Source organism: Aquarana catesbeiana, linkage group LG04 (assembly GCF_042186555.1).
Source record: "Aquarana catesbeiana isolate 2022-GZ linkage group LG04, ASM4218655v1, whole genome shotgun sequence".
In the NCBI taxonomy this organism is placed as follows: Eukaryota; Metazoa; Chordata; class Amphibia; order Anura; family Ranidae; genus Aquarana; species Aquarana catesbeiana.
The window spans coordinates 20,725,005-20,743,448 of NC_133327.1; the positions used below are offsets into that span (position 1 = coordinate 20,725,005).

An 18,444-nucleotide genomic window follows, 5' to 3' on the forward strand; every position below is an offset into this window, starting at 1 on the left:
CATACCAATTTTGTATTATGTATTGTTGTATATATTAGTAGATGAGCACAATATATATATATATATATATATATATATATATATATATATATATATTTTTAATTATAAACATCACTATCTGACTACATCTCAGCCCCCTACTCCCGCCAGCCTGCATCACCCCCAGACCACTTTATATATCCAACTGTCGGACATCACTCGGACCCTTATCTACCCAACATAACTCCCTGGTCACCCCGCAGACTACTATTCATATAAATCCCTCCCCATTCTGCCACTGTCATATCCTCCACACTCCTCTCCTCTACATACTGGAGGACTTACACTGGATCTGGGCTGTAATGATGGCATAGAAGGACTACAGAGGGAGGACACTGCAAGAGAGGACTGACATAGAGGGGAGATGAGACTGGAGAAGGATGACATAGGATGGAGGAAGAGGACCTAGAATGGAGAAGGAGGAGGACATGGGATGGCAAATATGGGACTGCAAAAGGAGGATGATGTGGAATGCAGGAGGACATGGGATGGAGGAGATGGGACTGGAAAGGGAAGAGGACATGGGATGGGGGACAAAGGACTGGAAAAGGAGCACTTGGGATGAAAAGGAGGAGGACATGGGATGGAGGATATGGGAGTGGATGAGGAAGAGGACATGGGACTGGAGAAGGAAGAGGACATGGGGATGGAGGAGATGGGACTGGAGAAGGAAGAGGACATGGGATGGAGGAGAAGGGACTGGAAGAGGAAGAGGAGGACATGGGATGGAGGAGGACATGGGATGGAGGATATTGGAGTGGAGGAGGAAGAGGACATGGGATGGAGGATATATTTGGTTGTAAGTGTATTAAAATAAAAGTGGGTGCACTGAAGGACTTGGTGGGATGGCCAGTGGTTGGATTCAGTGGGATCCAGTGGGCGTGCCTTGAGAAATGTTTGTGGTCACGCCCAGGGGGGACTAGACCTAAAGCTGTGTAAGGGGCCCCAAAATTTCTGATGGCTACCCTGGAAGCTGTATCTGACCAGACCGGTTACTGACTGCTGATTACTGAGTGCATCAGGTCAAACTCTGGGGCCTATTACACTGCACAGTGCAATTTAGACTTCTTATACAACTGCTGTATTAATGTGTACATGACTGCATATTTATATACTGTTTCTGTAGCTTCAGTTGGGATTTAAAGTAACCTGCTTTAAGAAGAACATGGAATTTTTCATTGTTGAGCTCTCCTGCCAGTGGCAGAATTACCGACATAGCGACCCACGCGGGCGCTATGGGCCCGCAGCCTAGTGGGGCCTGGGGAGGATGAGGAATGCATACTTTACTTGCCAACTTTTTTTTTTTGCCACCGCTAGAGGTCCGCGGCACTGGTTATTTCTTTCTCTTTCACCATTTTACAGAAGACCAGTTAAGGAAGAACCAAGAGGCGGAGCCCGGGTGGCAATGAAAGCAGCTGCAATAGAAATGGAGCTCCATTTCTATTGGTCTCTTTCTTGCCACCCAGGCTCCACCTCCAGGTTCTGTAAAAGGCGCGGAGAGGAACACAGTGAGTCCTGAGCGAAGCCAAGGCCCGATGGAGAGTCCTGGGTCCTGGTGTCGCGTTATCCCTGTCTGACTGAGACTCAGCTGTCTCTCTCACTGGCTGCCTCCTATCACATCGTGCTGCGCGGAGAGTCAGTGACAGTCTGAGCAAGTAACTCTCTGGGCGGTGCATGAATGGGGGGGGCGGTACTCCTGGGGGGGTGAATTGTCCTGGGGGGTCTGTACTCCTGGGGGGGTGAATTCTCCTGGGGGGTCTGTACTCCTGGGGGGATGAATTATCCTGGGGGTCTGTACTCTTGGGGGGGTGAATTGTCCTGGGGGTCAATTGTTCCGGGGGTCTGTACTCCTGGGGGGGTCTGTACTCCTGGGGGGTGAATTCTCCTGGTGGGGTCTGTACTCCTGGGGGGGTGAATTGTCCTGGGGGGTCTCTGGGGGGGTCTGTACTCATAGGGGGTGAATTGTCCTGGGGGTCTGTACTCCTGGGGGGTGAATTGTCCTGTGGGTCTGTACTCCTGGGGTGGTGAATTCTCCTGGGGGGTCTGTACTCCTGGGGGGGTGAATTGTTCTGGGGGGGTCTGTACTCCTGGGGGGGTGAATTGTCCTGGGGGGTGAATTCTCCTGGGGGGTCTGTACTCCTGGGGGGGTTTGAGTTGTCCTGGGGGGTCTGTACAGATGGAGCTGGTTTGTCCAGGGGTGTCTGTACTGAGGGAGGACTATGAGGGGAGGGGGGTAATGCCATGTTTTTCCACACCGGGTGACACCAGCCCTAGTGACGCCACTGGTAACTGGGGACAGCTGATGTAAGGAGGGACTCTACTGGGAATGCCTGATATAAGGAGGGACTCTACTGGGGGCACCTGATGTAAGGAGGGACTCTACTGGGAATGCCTGATGTAAGGAAGGACTCTACTGGGGGCACCTGATATAAGGAGGGACTCTACTGGGGGCACCTGATGTAAGGAGGGACTCTACTGGGAATGCCTGACGTAAGGAGGGACTCTGCTGGGAATGCCTGATATAAGGATGGACTCTGCTGGGCACACCTGATGGCATCTGGTGGCAGGCGACGTGGCAAGTGACACACTCAGGGCTCCCACAGATTCTGCATTATGGTGAGTTGAACTATTTCCTTTTATATTACAATGTAATAATAGAAATAATGCGCTTTAATCATCCTGACATCCTAACAACCATGGTGCCGTGATGATTGAAGCGCTAACACCAGGTGTTTGGAGTATCTTTATCTGTTGATTGTTAAACTTTCTGGAATACATATATTGCTATTGTGGTGTAGGATCTGGGCCGGTTGTCCCTCCATCCCTCTCTTTCCTTTTCCTTTCTTTCTTTCTTTCTTTCTTTCTTTCTTTCTTTCTTTCTTTCTTTCTTTCTTTCTTTCTTTCTTTCTTTCTTTCTTTCTTTCTTTCTTTCTTTCCCCCCTTTGAGCCACGCCCTTTACGCCACGCCCACTATTTAATTTGAGACCCGCCTTTTTTTGTGGGAGGCTGTTTGCAGGGGGGGGACCCCGTACAATATTTTGCTATGGGGCCCTGTGATTTCTAGTTAAGCCCCTGTCTCCTGTGGTTGCTTTTCACCTGGAAGTCAGTGATGGTCTTTTGGCTTTGATTTTGGCATTTGAGTGATTTACTTGGGAAAATATATAGATAAGGACTTCTGACTTTTCTTTATTTTACATAAGTATTAATTTGAAAGAGATGTCAGTAGTCACTAGGCATGGGGAACTTTGGCCCCAAAAAATTGCTAATTTACTGCACAAGTAATGATCGACAAAGATTTGTGGAAGTGGAAACTCTCAGTTCCACTCATTGAGCTTTTTAGTCTACAATTTTTTTTGGGGATTTAGAGGCTCTTTTGTGTGTATTTTAGTCTAATTTATTTCAGGTAGTAATCTTTGTGTGTGTGTTTTTTCTACTTCGAAATATACTTGATATTTATTTGTGAATTTTACATTTTTTTTCCTGCTTTTTATCTTTAAAAAATAAAAGACTAATGAGGGATTGTTTCTTTTTCAGCAGGAAAAAAAAAGTACAAGGGTAGTTGAAAGGTGCTTCTGTAGCCCTCAAGAACTAGTTCCTGACTATTGTATCCTTAAAAAGCATCCTAATTTCACCTTCTCAATTGACTCAAATGCATTTTTATCAGAATGATTAAATTTCATGAAAATTTCCAGATATTTGCCAGAGTTTCAGAAATTAAACATTCTCCATTTCTGTCATTTCTTGTAACCACTGTTTTTTTCTCAAGACAAGTTTACTTTAATACATTTAAGAGCTTAGCCTCACAGCAGGTGCCTGCAGAGTGATAGTGACTAGTTTTTTATCTAAAAGCACCCAAACCTGGGCTTTCCCAAAGGTACCCAACTTAGCTTATAATTTACCTTATCAAACCATGGCTTAAGAGGTGTGTTTTTAAATAATTTATCCATTCTAAGAGGGAAGAGGTAAACATTGTTATAAGATGACAGGGTTGGAAATTGTTGTCTTGCTCTCTTCTCATCTTCTTCTGTGGTAATGTCCTCCAGTCCTTTCATGAAGAAGGCCACCGGTCGGTCAGGGTAGACTCGTGCAGCTGATTCAATAGCACACAGTACCAGAGATGGTGGATCCATTCTGTCTGTGGTCTCCATAAATAAGATTCCATTTCCTTCTCTTAAAATTGTGTTTGCACTAAAAGGACTTGACATACCGTTAGCATTGTCCATGGTTACCAATGCTGAGTTGTTAGAAATTAAGAACTCCAAGATATAATAGCCTTTACTTTTGATAGTAGTCCTACTGATATAGCCCAATGCTGTGATCATCAAAATAATTGAAAATATTCTTATTTCTTTCAGCATGGCTGTAGAGTACAATTGCTGGGCTGTAAGAAGAACAGACAAAAGTTCATAAAATATTATGGATACCTTTACTAAAGTCAGTATGTTTAGAGCCACACTTAAAGGTGTATTTAATAAATACCTAGCTCACATTGTTTATGAGGGTACAAATGACAAAAATGTGAACAAAAACACAGTTTGATCAGCTGCTTTACAACGACTTGTAAATAAGAAAACCAAAACAGATGTGACATAATTCCTGTTGCTTCTGGTTTCTGATGTCACAGAGTAGGAGACACAATGGAAGTTCCCCTGACTTTGTCTCTTGCATTGTATGTGTAGTGCACCTCCTTAAGTTACTGCAAGTAACTGGGATCCCCCACCCTGCACAGCCAGGCACACCAAATCTTCACAGTCACTCCAGAGTCAGAGAACAGTCCAGTACTTTGTTTTGTTTTTTGTTTTATTGAGAGATTAGAACTTAGATAGGGATTGGAAAAATTATGGGAAGCCCACTTGACTTCAGAACAACATCAGGGACAACTCTTCCTATATAGTCTATATACACTCCTCTGCTTCCTCCAGCACTCGCTTGCAGAACTCCAACTGGCACACTGTTAAAAGATCTGACAAGGCACTCAGTAAGATTAAAGCAAAAGTCTGTTATAGGCAGGAACCCAAGCCCCCTCAGATGTGTAGCAAAAAGCCACTGTCTATCCCAGCACTACCTCTTCAGGCACTGCCAACCCACCTGTCTGCAGCTGCCCCTTTTACTAGCCCTCCTGGCTAACTTCTCCACAGTCTTCCAGACTGACTCTCTCTTCACAGTCCTACCCAGACTGAACACTCACCAGCCCACCCAGCTTACGCCCCAGGAGATCTCCCAGACGTGCTGACCTGCTCCTGCTGTCCTCTCTACCATGCCTCTAGGAAGGGTTTCCTCCGTGTGTTTTGGGGGATCCTTCCAGCACCCAAGCCCCAGGCCTGAGGTTACCCCCCCTCAGACTAGGGGGCACTCTGCGAGGGCCTCAGACAGCCTCCTTGGCACTCAATCTCCATCTTCCACCCGAATGCCCCTGCTGGCATGACTTATGAGGTGAGCTGCCCCCTTCCAGACCCTTTTTGCTGGGGCTTGGCCAGGGTCCTCATAAATATTCACGACAGCCCCTCCTAGCCTCCACCCACTACATCTAGAACCTTCTCCAAGGTTCCAGAACACAGGAAGAGGCACCAGAAGAGTTGCCAGATGAGTCATCCAGCCTGAGTCACTAAACACTGACCCAGATTCAGTCCAGGCCTGGCTCTCAGCCAAGCCAATTTACCTACACTAACAACTAAACTATGTGCACTAGCAGACTAGCTAGAGGGTGCTACATATGCGAATGGTCACATCGGTGTCAGGTTTCCCGCTAGGATAGTCGAGCCCAGGAAATATAGCCAACAACTATGAGAGGGAGAGACCCCCTTCCACCACCTGAAAAAGTAATTGATTGGAGGTATCACTGATCTGCTCAGATCATTTTTACAAATAAATCACCAGCTGAAAAGATGGTGATCAGGATCATGGTTGTAGCTGTAACCATGATCCTGTTATAACTACCTCAGTATGAGGCTGTATTTATACGTATGCTGTATTGAGCTGGTTAATAATGCCAAAGTGGTTACAGATTAAATTTCCCAGGCCTTCAAAGCCACAAACAGTAAATGTGCTTTTATAAAGGAACCTACAATACTTTGTGATACATTTCTGTTTTCTCACAAGGTACATAATTAAAAGAAGGCCAAACAAAACTGAAATCTCAACATATCCAGTTGGGTTATTGCAGGTGAGTAATTTTCATTATGTGCATGTTCATAATTACAGTATAAATGTTAACAAACGCCTGTGACTAATGCAGTTATTCTACTTGTAAAATGAATGGCTCATGAGAATACTCAAGAAAATACTCATGAGAATGAGCCATCAGAATCACAAAAGAACCATATGTTAATACAAACATAATAGAGGGATGCTTTATGGGAAATTGGATCTTTTATTTATGAATTATCTTGCCTAGAACCATCCATATTATAGCTATAAAAGGTGCACAAGTGTATGCCTGGGGTGAATTTAGGTATTGTTGCATTCCTCAGAACTCATTATGGGCATTCACCAATGATTCATCTAGAAGTGCATGCAACACAAAACTCTAATAAATTCACTTTAATTACCACTGTGGTGTTCATCCATTTTCCAGCAAGATTCACCAGTCAAAAAACAAGATTTGCCAATGTGAAATTTGCATCAAACTAAATTTGCCGACATCAATGGCAAAACTGCTTTACTATACTTGTCAACCTATATCACTCATGGAATGCTGAAATTTCAAACTTATCACCTTGCTTGGATTGGTAATTTTGTGAAAATGTGATTTATGGCTCATGAACTGCTGAATTTTGACATTCTGTAGTCAGGTGACCCTTCTCTACCTTTATATTTCAGCTGTTTGTTACATAGTTAGGCTGAAAAAAGACAAAAGTCCATTTAGTTCAACCAATAGAAAAAAAAAACTAGAAAACCTCCATATACACAATATACCCACGGTTGATCCAAAGGCAGGCAAAAATGGCAATAAAGCATGATCCAGTTTACTCCAGTGGGGAAAAAAATTCATTTCAGATCCCCAAGGAAGCAATGGAATATTCCCCAGATAAACTACCCCTGGTGTTATTACCCATAATTGTTAGTACAGGCAGTCCCCAGGTAACAAACAACATAGGTTCTGTAGGTTTGTTCTTAAGTTGAATTTGTTTATATATTTAAAAAAGTATTCATACCCCTTGAAATTTTCCACTTTATGCCATGTTACAACCAAAAAAGTAAATGTTTTTTTTTGGGGGGGGGGGGGATTTTATGTGAAAGACCAACACAAAGTACCACATAATTATGAAGTGGAAGGAAAATGATAAATATTTTTCCAAATCAAATTTTTTCCAAATAAATATGTGAAAAGTGTGGCGTGCATTTGTATTCAGCCCCCCTGAGTCAATACTTTGAAGAACCAACTTTCACTGCAATTACAGCTGCAAGTTGTTTTGGGGATGTCTCTACGAGCTTTGCACATCTAGAGTGTGATATTTTTGCCCATTCTTCTTTGCAAAATAGCTCAAGCTCTGTTAGATTGGATGGAGAGTGTTTGTGAACAGCAATTTTCAAGTCTTGCCACAGATTCTCAATTGGATTTTGACTGGGTCATTCTAACACACGGATATGCTTTTTTCTAAACCATTCTATTGCAGCTCTGGCTGTATCTTTAGGGTTGTTGTCCTGCTGGAAGGTGAACCTCTACCCCAGTCTCAAGTCTTTTTCAGACTCTAATGTCGCGTACACACGACCGGTTTTGCCGTCGGAATAAACTCTATCGGTTTTTCCGATGGAATTCTGCTCAAGCTGTCTTGCATACACTGACATTTTTGCAGATTTATTAAAAAAGAAAAAACTGAACTATCACATGGTCCTAAGTATTCAGACCCTTTGCTGTGACACTTATATATTTAACTCGGGTGCTGTCCATTTCTTCTGATCATCGTTGAGATGGTTCTACACCTTCATTTGAGTCCAGCTGTGTTTTATTATACTGATTGGACTTGATTAGAAAAGCCACACACCTGTCTATAAAAGACCTTACAGCTCACAGTGCATGTCAGAGCAAATGAGAATCATGAGGTCAAAGGAACTGCCTGAAGAGCACAGAGACATAATTGTGGCAAGGCACAAATCTGACCAAGGTTACAAAAAAATTCTGCTGCACTTTAGGTTCCTAAGAGCACAGTGGCCTCAATAATCCTTAATGGAAGACGTTTTGGACGACCAGAACCCTTCCTAGAGCTGGCCTTCCGGCCAAACTGAGCTGTCGGGGGAGAAGAGCCTTGGTGAGAGAGGTAAAGAAGAACCCAAAGATCGCTGAGCTCCAGAGATGCAGTCGGGAGATGGGAGCAAGTTGTAGAAAGGCAACCATCACTGCAGCCCTCTACCAGTCGGGGCACTATGGCAGAGTGGCCCGACGGAAGCCTCTCCTCAGTGCAAGACACATGAAAGCCCGTATGGAGTCTGCTAAAAAACACCTGAAGGACTCCAAGATGGTGAGAAATAAGATTCTCTGTTCTGATGATTCCAAGATAGAACTTTTTGGCCTTAATTCTAAGCAGTATGTGTGGAGAAAACCAGGCACTGCTCATCACCTGTCCAATACAGTCCCAACAGTGAATCATGGTGGTGGCAGCATCATGCTGTGGGGGTGTTTTTCAGCTGCAGGGACAGGATGACTGGTTGCAATCGAGGGAAAGATAAATGCAGCCAAGTACAGGGATATCCTAGACGTAAACCTTCTCCAGAGTGCTCAGGACCTCAGACTGGCCGAAGGTTTACCTTCCAACAAGACAATGACCCTAAGCACACAGCTAAAATAACAAAGGAGTGGCTTCACAACAAGTCTGTGACTGTTCTTGAATGGCCCAGCCAGAGCCCTGACTTAAACCCAATTGAGCATCTCTGGAGAGACCTAAAAATGGCTGTCCACCAACGTTTACCATCCAACCTGACAGAACTGGAGAGGATCTGCAAGGAGGATTGGCAGGGGATCCCCAAATCCAGGTGTGAAAAACTTGTTACATCTTTCCCAAAAAGACGCATGGCTGTAGTAGGTCAAAAGGGTGCTTCTACTAAATGCTGAGCAAAGGGTCTGAATACTTAGGACCATGCGATATTTCAGTTTTTCTTTTTCAATAAATCTGCAAAAATGTCAACAATTCTGTGTTTTTCTGTCAATATGGGGTGCTGTGTGTACATTAATGAGGAAAAAAATTAACTTAAATGATTTTAGCAAATGGCTGCTATATAACAAAGAGTGAAAAATTTAAGGGGGGTCTGAATACTTTCCGTCCCCACTGTATATGAGATTTTAGTGTCATATACCCTTTAACAGGCTATGCTCAAGTTCTTTGCATTGCAGTGCTGGTATAATTTGTATGTGCTCTCTCTGTATGCACAGATGTGTACACCCAAAACTCCCTTTTATCTATCTGCAACAACCGATTGATAGCCAGCACGTCAATTGTTAACACTAGAGCTACTTTCTTAACCTCTTCCCCCCCATGTAACGCATATGCACGACAGCAAAGTGGGTTGGCTTTTGAGCCCAAACGTGTCAGTTATGAGCTAATGGGCAACAGAGGTTTCTGTGCTGAGATTGAGCTCACTGCATGCTCCCAACACAGCAACCAAGCTGTCCAGGACTGCTTCCACTTTCTATTAATTGTCTGGAGCCAGCTGGACCAGCTCCCCATCATGTGACCACTTTGACAGATGACTAGAGTAGTCACATGATCAGGCAAAAAGTCCCCTCCCCCCAGAGTAATAGCCCAAGAAAAGGGACAGAGGAGCTGGGCTGGTTGAGGTTAATATATTTAATGGTGTATTTTCCCTTTATTTTTTAGATTATACTTTACTCTTGAGGTTTTTAGAGCATATCAGGCAATTATTGCTGAAACTTTGTGAAGAAAGAAGTGATGGGATAATGGCACCAATGTGAATACCAAATGATTCTAATGCTACACCTAAAATTAGTAACAACTAATGACTCATGAAAAATATAAAAATTGGTTAACGTTGTGTATTTATTATTATTTGTCTATTGCGCCCTTTATTTTTATATTTTTCATTGCTGAAACTTTGCCTAGGAGCTCATTTTTTTTGCAATATTTATGAGAAAAAAAAATGTGCAAGAGTAGTGTGTAACTAATCTATTTCACATCACTCACATCTACCACATCTCCTTATCCCCATAGTTAAAAAAAAGTTAGGAATACACCAGTTAGTCCTATTATTCCTTACCGGTTAGGCCTATTATGAAAATTCCTTATGTTTGCCAGTTTTATACTGCTGTATCCTCTGCTGTATTTTCCTTTTTTTTATTTAGAAATCTATCTATTCTAATAGGTTAATGAAAATAGTCAGTTACCCTAGGTTCACATCTCTGCATGTTTGCAGGCTGCATTTGCACGGTCACGACAGCCTATTTTTTTCAATGGACTGCCATGCCTGCGTTTCTACAAAAAAAAGGTGCATGCACCTTTTCAAAAATGTAGCCACAGGAGAAATCACACAGTCTTTTTGACCATTTGATTTACCTGTGGTTTCTGCACACGCACTGAGATTTTACATGCGAGGATTTCAGAATAAAGGCTGCCCCGCGCAATTCCGCAGAGCAGTGCGTTTTCATTACGGTTGGTTGCGGGTATTGCTGCAATTCCTGCACCCGCAGCCACACACAGAAGTGTGAACCTAAGGTAATAAAACCTTAAGTTATTCAGTAGATCACACACACTAAGGCTCCATTCACATCTAGGCATCTTCTTCCCACGATCCCGAATCACGGCAATTTGCGGGATCTCCTTGCGATCCCATCACTTCCAATGGCACCCCAAATGCGACTTTGCCGTCAAAAGTAGACTTCTTTTTGGCGAGAGGCATACCGCGATACTGTTTGCGTGATTTTACAGCAATTCCTCTTTCGACAATCATGGCATCGTGCCGCGATCGGGGTGCCATTGGAAGTGTTGCAAGGGCGGCCTGTGATTTGTCATGATTTGGGAATGCGGGAAGATTCGCGGCAATTACGCCCGCGATCTGGGAAGCCAAGGTGTGAATGGAGCCCTAGGTCTTATACAATGAGCTAAACAGAAAAAAAAATTATTTTCTTTTCCACAGCAAAAGGATGATCTTGCCACAAGTATTGGATTGTTTAAAGTGGTTGTAAAGGCTGAAGGTATTTTACCTTCATGTAATCTATGCAAGAAGGCAAAAAACCCTTCACTGTGCAGCTCTCCACCCAGTCCCCCTAATCCTTACCTGAGCCTGAGCCAATGATGTACATGAGAGCAGCTGCTGTCCCAGCTCACAGCCAGTGAGGAGGAAGCAGGTGTAAGGAATCCTGTGCATCAGGTGCACATTCGAATACAGCAGTTGCTCATTTTTATGTGCATGTGCAGAGTCCTCAGCATAGAATCCCAAGATGAGCAAGGACTAGAATGCACAGTGGCGCATACATGTGGTTCCTGTGTTCCTGATTCTAATCCAGTCTGCTAACCTTGTTCCTGACCCGGCTACATCTGACACCTATCTTGGATCACCCATGTCTGTTTTACCTGCTGCTCGCTTATGTTACTAACCTCGGCTTGGATTTATGACTACGTTTCCATTTCCTGATTTGGTACCCCATCATCAGCACATTACCGACTTCTACCTGTTACCGACCTTGAACCTTATCCTCATTCTGCACCTGTCAGCCTGGCTGCCGCTGAATGTGGCTTGTGACCAGACTCCACACCACCACTGGAAGGACTCCTGTGTCTCCAAGCTACAGTTCACTAATACAGCTTCCAGGCACCTGTGCCCTTTCACTGCCCTAAAATTCCCTGTCTCCGTTACCAGGGAGTGCTCGGATGGGAATTGCGCAAGAGGCCCCCCTCATAATTTCGGCCTCCACAGTCAGGTACGTGACAGCAGGGCTCAGAAGCAAGCATGCATGAGTGCCCCTATAGCAAATGGCTTGCTTTAGGGGAACTTTTCAGGGGGGAGGAGCCAGAAGCACCAGCAGGGGACCCAAGCAGAGGAGGATTGTGCAAAACCATTACACAGGGCAGGTAGGTATGACATGTTTGCTAATGAAAAAAATTGAGCCTTTATTATCACTTTAACCACTTCCTGACTGGGCTATAGCCACAAGATGGATACAGTATAGTCGTCCAGTTCCGGGAGGTTGTCCATGGATGTCCTCCCAAAATCCTGCCCCCTGTGTGCCTCCTGTGGTGTGCATTGGGCGCGATCTATGACCACCGGACACTGCTGACCCCGGTTCAGGGTAAAGAGCCAATCACAGCGGCCTTTTACTATGTGGTCAGCTGTGTTCAATCATAGCTGATCACAATGTAAACAGACTTGCTGGTTATCGGTAGACTGTCAGCACATCCTTTGCACTGATCATCAGTGCCCTGTACATCAGTGCAACCCCATCAGTGCCAATCAGTGCCCATCAGTGGTGCCCATCAGTGCTGCCACATCATCGCACATCAGTGAAAAAGAAAAAAATTCTAAGTTTTATAGCAGAAACTAAGAAAAATGTATAAAATGATTTTGTTTGGGTATAGTGTTGCATGACCGTGCAATTGTCATTCAAAGTGTGACAGCGCTGAAAGATGAAAATTGGCCTGGGCAGGAAGGGGGTGAAAGTGCCCGGTATTGAAGTGATTAAGCAAAACAAGCTGGTACATTCTCATAAAAATCTTCATCTTTTAGCGGGCAAGGGAATGATATCTTCTTTGGAATCATTAAATACTCATGTGGAGCTTTGATTTGCCTGACCTCCATGCAATCGCCACAAGAAAGTAAGCTGGATAGAAGACCTTTTACTTTGACATCCACATCCTCTAGATCAGGAGCTTCATTTGGTTTGAGTTGAATATCTTTGTTATTAATGTAGAGCTATAGGAAGATAATTCCATTGGTACATGTCTGTGCCCGTGGAAAAAAATGCGGCCTTGTCTTTAATTCAGGGGTTATCACCGCTTGTAAATATTTCACTTACAGCTTTGCCATCCCCGCCCTCCTTTTTTGCTTTACCAGGGCAGGGATGGCCTTACTAAGAAAAAATACAGAAATGAAAAAGTTGCAATCTCTACATTGTGTATAAAAATAGGAACATACAGTGCCTTGAAAAAGTATTCATACTCCTTGAAATTTTACACATTTTGTCATTTTACAGCCAAAAACGTAAATGTATTTTACTGGGATTTTGTGTGATAGACCAACACAAAGTGGCATATAATTGTGAAGTGGAAGGAAAATGAAAAATGGTTTTCAATTTTTTTTTACAAATAAATATCTGAAAAATGTGGTGTGCATTTATATTCAGCCCCCTTTCACTCTGATACCTCTAACTAAAATCTAATGGAACCAATTGCCTTCAGAAGTTTCCTAATTGGTAAATAGAGTCCTACCTGTGTGTAATTTAATCTCAGTATAAATACAGCGGTTATGTGAAGCCCTCAGAGGTTTACTAGAGAACCTTAGTGAACAAACAGCATCACAAAGGCCAAGGAACACACCAGAAAGGTCAGGGATAACGTTGTGGAGAAGTTTAAAGCAGGGTTAGGTTATAAAAAAATATCCCAAGCTGTGACGATAGAAAGAGTATGGCACAACTTCAAACCTACCAAGACATGACCGTCCACCTAAACTGACAAGCTGAGCAAGGAGAGCATTAATCAGAGAAGCAGCCAAGAGGCCCATGGTAACTCTGGAGGAGCTGCAGAGATTGTGGGAGAATCTGTCCACAGGACAACTATTAGTCATGCACTGCACAAATGTGGCCTTTATGGAAGAGTGGCAAGAAGAAAGCCATTGTTGAAAGAAAGCCATAAGAAGTCCTGTTTGCAGTTTGCGGGAAGCCATTTGGGGGACACAGCAAACATGTGGAAGAAGGTGCTCTGTCAGATGAGACCAAAATTGAACTTTTTGGCCTAAAAGCAAAACCCTATGTGTGGCAGAAAACTATCAATGCACATTAACCTGAACACACCATCCCCACAGTGAAACATGGTGGTGGCAGCATCATGTTGTGAGGATGCTTTTCTTCAGCAGAGACAGGGAAGCTGGTCAGAGTTGATGGGAAGATTTTAGAAGAAAACCTGTTACAGTCTGTAATAGACTTGAGACTGGGGTTGAGATTCACCTTCCAGCAGGACAACGACCCTAAACATACAGCCAGAGCTACAATGGAATGGTTTAGATCAAAGCATATTCATGTGTTAGAATGGCCCAATCAATGTCCAGAACTGGATCCAATTAAGAATCTGTGGCGAGACTTGAAAATTGCTGTTCACAGACGCTCTCCATCCAATCTGACAGAACTTGAGCTATTTTGCAAAGAAGAATGGGCACAAATGTCATTCTCTAGATGTGCAAAGCTTGTAGAGACATCCCCAAAAAGACTTGCAGCTGTAATTGCAGAGAAAGGTGGTTCTACAAAGTATTGACTCGGGGGGGCGCCATACAAATGCATGCCACACTTTTCATATATTTATTTGTAAAACATTTTGAAAACCATTTATCATTTTCTTCCACTTCATAATTCCACTTCATAATTATATGCCACTTTGTGTTGGCTATTAAGGATGAGCTCCAGGGTGTTCGCACACTCCACGTGCAGAGCCCGCCAGGAAGTCGGCATGGCGCTGCGCTAATCACAGGCAGTGAGACATTTCCTGATCTCTGCAGCCGCACACCGGGAAAATGTCTCACTGCCTGTGATTAGCGCAGCACCGTGCCGACTTCCTGGCGGGCTCTGCACGTGGAGTGTGCGAACACGCCAGAGCTCATCCTTATTGGCTATTACGTAAAATCGCAAAATAAAATACATTTACGCTTTTGGTAGTAACCTGACAAAATGTGAAAAATTTCAAATGGTATGAATACTTTTTCAAGGCACTGTAAAAAATAGTAGAGGAGGATGGGAAAATGGCTAGGTCTGGAACAGTGTTTGGCTCTTAGCACATCAAAGCTCTGGTTTTCATTATTTCTATCATGTTTCAAAGACTGTTGCAGTCTCACTCCTTTTAACAAGACTCTTGACCCCTTTCACATGGGCACCCCCACTAAGAAGAATCAGCTTGCTCAGCGGGGATCTCTCCGCTGATTCCCGCTGAGCAGGCGGATGACAGTTCCACGGACACAGTTCCGCTCTCCTCTATGAGGCAATCGGATTGAAATGAACTGCCTGTCTGTTTCCACCTGATAGAGAGAAATTGGATGTGGGTGCGGCGCTGTTCTGGTGATATGGCAATGTATTGTGACAATGTGATTACTTGCTGTTGTCACCTCTGGTGAAAGAGAAAAAAAACTGAATTCCTAAAAGACTTAATCCCCAAAAAAGGGGTTTTACACCCAAAGTAGTTTTACATAAAAAAATATAAAAATAATATATATTCTTCTAGAAGTGGTTGGCCCCATGCAACTCACATCTACCAAGTGATCCTAGTATACAATCATATCAAAGATGCCCATAAAGTCATATTGTGCATTACTAAAGTGCATAAGAAAAAAAGTGCTGAAGTGAAATATTGGGGGGGGGGGAAGGGACCGGGGGGAGAAAATTCAGTTGATGGTAAAGTGACTTTTGCTCAGAACAACAAGTGTTGGTTAGAGAAACAATATTGTTTTAAATAGTCTTATTAAGTGCACAATGGTGCTGTGCTTGAAAAGGTTGTTCCTCTTGATAAGACAATATTGTTCAAATCAATCTTCTTATTCCAGTGTTCCTTAATAGGGATGAGCTTCGAGTTCGAGTCGAACTCATGTTCTACTCGAACATTGGCTGTTCGCAAGTTCGCCGAACAGCGAACAATTTGGGGTGTTCGCGGCAAATTCGAATGCCGCGGAACACCCTTTAAAAGTCTATGGGAGAAATCAAAAGTGCTAATTTTAAAGGCTTATATGCAAGTTATTGTCATAAAAAGTGTTTGGGGACCCGGGTCCTGCCCCAGGGGACATGGATCAATGCAAAAAAAAGTTTTAAAAACGGACGTTTTTTCAGGAGCAGTGATTTTATTAATGCTTAAAGTCAAACAATAAAAGTGTAATATCCCTTTAAATTTCGTACCTGGGGGGTGTCTATAGTATGCCTGTAAAGGGGCGCATGTTTCCTGTGTTTAGAACAGTCTGACAGCAAAATGACATTTGGAAGGAAAAAACTCATTTAAAACTACCCGCGGCTATTGCATTGCCGACAATACACATAGAAGTTCATTGATAAAAACGGCATGGGAATTCCCCACAGGGCAACCCCGAACCAAAATAAAAAAAAAAAATGATGTGGGGGTCCCCCTAAATTCCATACAAGGCCCTTCGGGTCTGGTATGGATATTAAGGGGAACCCCAGCCAAAATTTAAAAAAAAAATTGACGTGGGGTTCCCCCTAAATTCCATACCAGACCCTTCAGGTCTGGTATGGATTTTAAGGGGAACCCCGCGCCAAAAAAAAAAAAAAAAAACGGCGTGGGGTCCCCCTAAAAATCCATACCAGACCCTTATCCGAGCACGCAACCTGGCAGGCCGCAGGAAAAGAGGGGGGGACGAGAGTGCGGCCCCCCCCCCCCTCCTGAACCGTACCAGGCCACATGCCCTCAACATTGGGAGGGTGCTTTGGGGTAGCCCCCCAAAACACCTTGTCCCCATGTTGATGAAGACAAGGGCCTCATCCCCACAACCGTGGCCGGTGGTTGTGGGGGTCTGCGGGCGGGGGGCTTATCGGAATCTGGAAGCCCCCTTTACCAAGGGGACCCCCAGATCCCGGCCCCCCCCCCTGTGTGAAATGGTAAGGGGTTACTTACCCCTACCATTTCACTAAAAAACTGTCAAAAATGTTAAAAATGACAAGAGACAGTTTTTGACAATTCCTTTATTTAAATGCTTCTTCTTTCTTCCTTCATCTTCTTCTTCTTCTGGTTCTTCTGGCTCTTCTGGTTCTTCCTCCGGCGTTCTCGTCCAGCATCTCCTCCGCGGCGTCTTCTATCTTCTTCTCCTCGGGCCGCTCCGCACCCATGGCATGAGGGGGGAGGCTCCCGCTCTTCTCTTCATCTTCTTCTTCATCTTCATCTTCTTCTTCATCTTCTTCTTCTTCTTCTTCTTCTTCTTCTCTTCTTCATCTCTTCTTCCTTCTTCATTTCTTCTGCGGGCCGCTCCGCATCCATGCATGGAGGGAGGCTCCCGCTGTGTGACGGCGTCTCTTCGTCTGACGGTTCTTAAATAACGGGGGGCGGGGCCATCCGGTGACCCCGCCCCCCTCTGACGCACGGTGAATTGACGGGACTTCCCTGTGACGTCACGGGGAATGCCACAGGGAAGTCCCGTCATGTCCCGTGCGTCAGAGGGGGGCGGGGTCACCGGGTGGCCCCGCCCCCCGTTATTTAAGAACCGTCAGACGAAGAGACGCCGTCACACAGCGGGAGCCTCCCTCCATGCATGGATGCGGAGCGGCCCGCAGAAGAAATGAAGAAGGAAGAAGAGATGAAGAAGAGAAGAAGAAGAAGAAGAAGAAGATGAAGATGAAGATGAAGAAGAAGATGAAGAGAAGAGCGGGAGCCTCCCCCCTCATGCCATGGGTGCGGAGCGGCCCGAGGAGAAGAAGATAGAAGACGCCGCGGAGGAGATGCTGGACGAGAACGCCGGAGGAAGAACCAGAAGAGCCAGAAGAACCAGAAGAAGAAGAAGATGAAGGAAGAAAGAAGAAGCATTTAAATAAAGGAATTGTCAAAAACTGTCTCTTGTCATTTTTAACATTTTTGACAGTTTTTTAGTGAAATGGTAGGGGTAAGTAACCCCTTACCATTTCACACAGGGGGGGGGCCGGGATCTGGGGGTCCCCTTGGTAAAGGGGGCTTCCAGATTCCGATAAGCCCCCCGCCCGCAGACCCCCACAACCACCGGCCACGGTTGTGGGGATGAGGCCCTTGTCTTCATCAACATGGGGACAAGGTGCTTTGGGGGGCTACCCCAAAGCACCCTCCCAATGTTGAGGGCATGTGGCCTGGTACGGTTCAGGAGGGGGGGGGGGGCCGCACTCTCGTCCCCCCCTCTTTTCCTGCGGCCTGCCAGGTTGCGTGCTCGGATAAGGGTCTGGTATGGATTTTTAGGGGGACCCCACGCCGTTTTTTTTTTTTTTTTTTTGGCGCGGGGTTCCCCTTAAAATCCATACCAGACCTGAAGGGTCTGGTATGGAATTTAGGGGGAACCCCACGTCAATTTTTTTTTTAAATTTTGGCTGGGGTTCCCCTTAATATCCATACCAGACCTGAAGGGCCTTGTATGGAATTTAGGGGGACTCCCACATCATTTTTTTTTTTTAATTTTGGTTCGGGGTTGCCCTGTGGGGAATTCCCATACCGTTTTTATCAATGAACTTCTATGTGTATTGTCGGCAATGCAATAGCCGCGGTAGTTTTAAATGAGTTTTTTCCTTCAAAATGTCATTTT

At 44.5% G+C, this 18,444-nt stretch overlaps 1 protein-coding gene across 4 annotated transcripts in view; it reads right to left on the reverse strand.

The window, feature by feature from the left end:
• Positions 1-18,444, reverse strand: part of LOC141139089 (alpha-1,4-N-acetylglucosaminyltransferase-like) — an 82,417-nt gene that overhangs the window by 31,618 nt on the left and 32,355 nt on the right. For all 4 annotated transcript variants that reach the window (XM_073624899.1, XM_073624898.1, XM_073624896.1 and 1 more), the window contains exon 2: positions 3,939-4,420. In XM_073624899.1, the coding sequence (XP_073481000.1) occupies positions 3,939-4,397 (459 nt within the window). In that variant the 5' untranslated portion in view covers positions 4,398-4,420. The remainder of the gene's footprint in view (positions 1-3,938; positions 4,421-18,444) is intronic.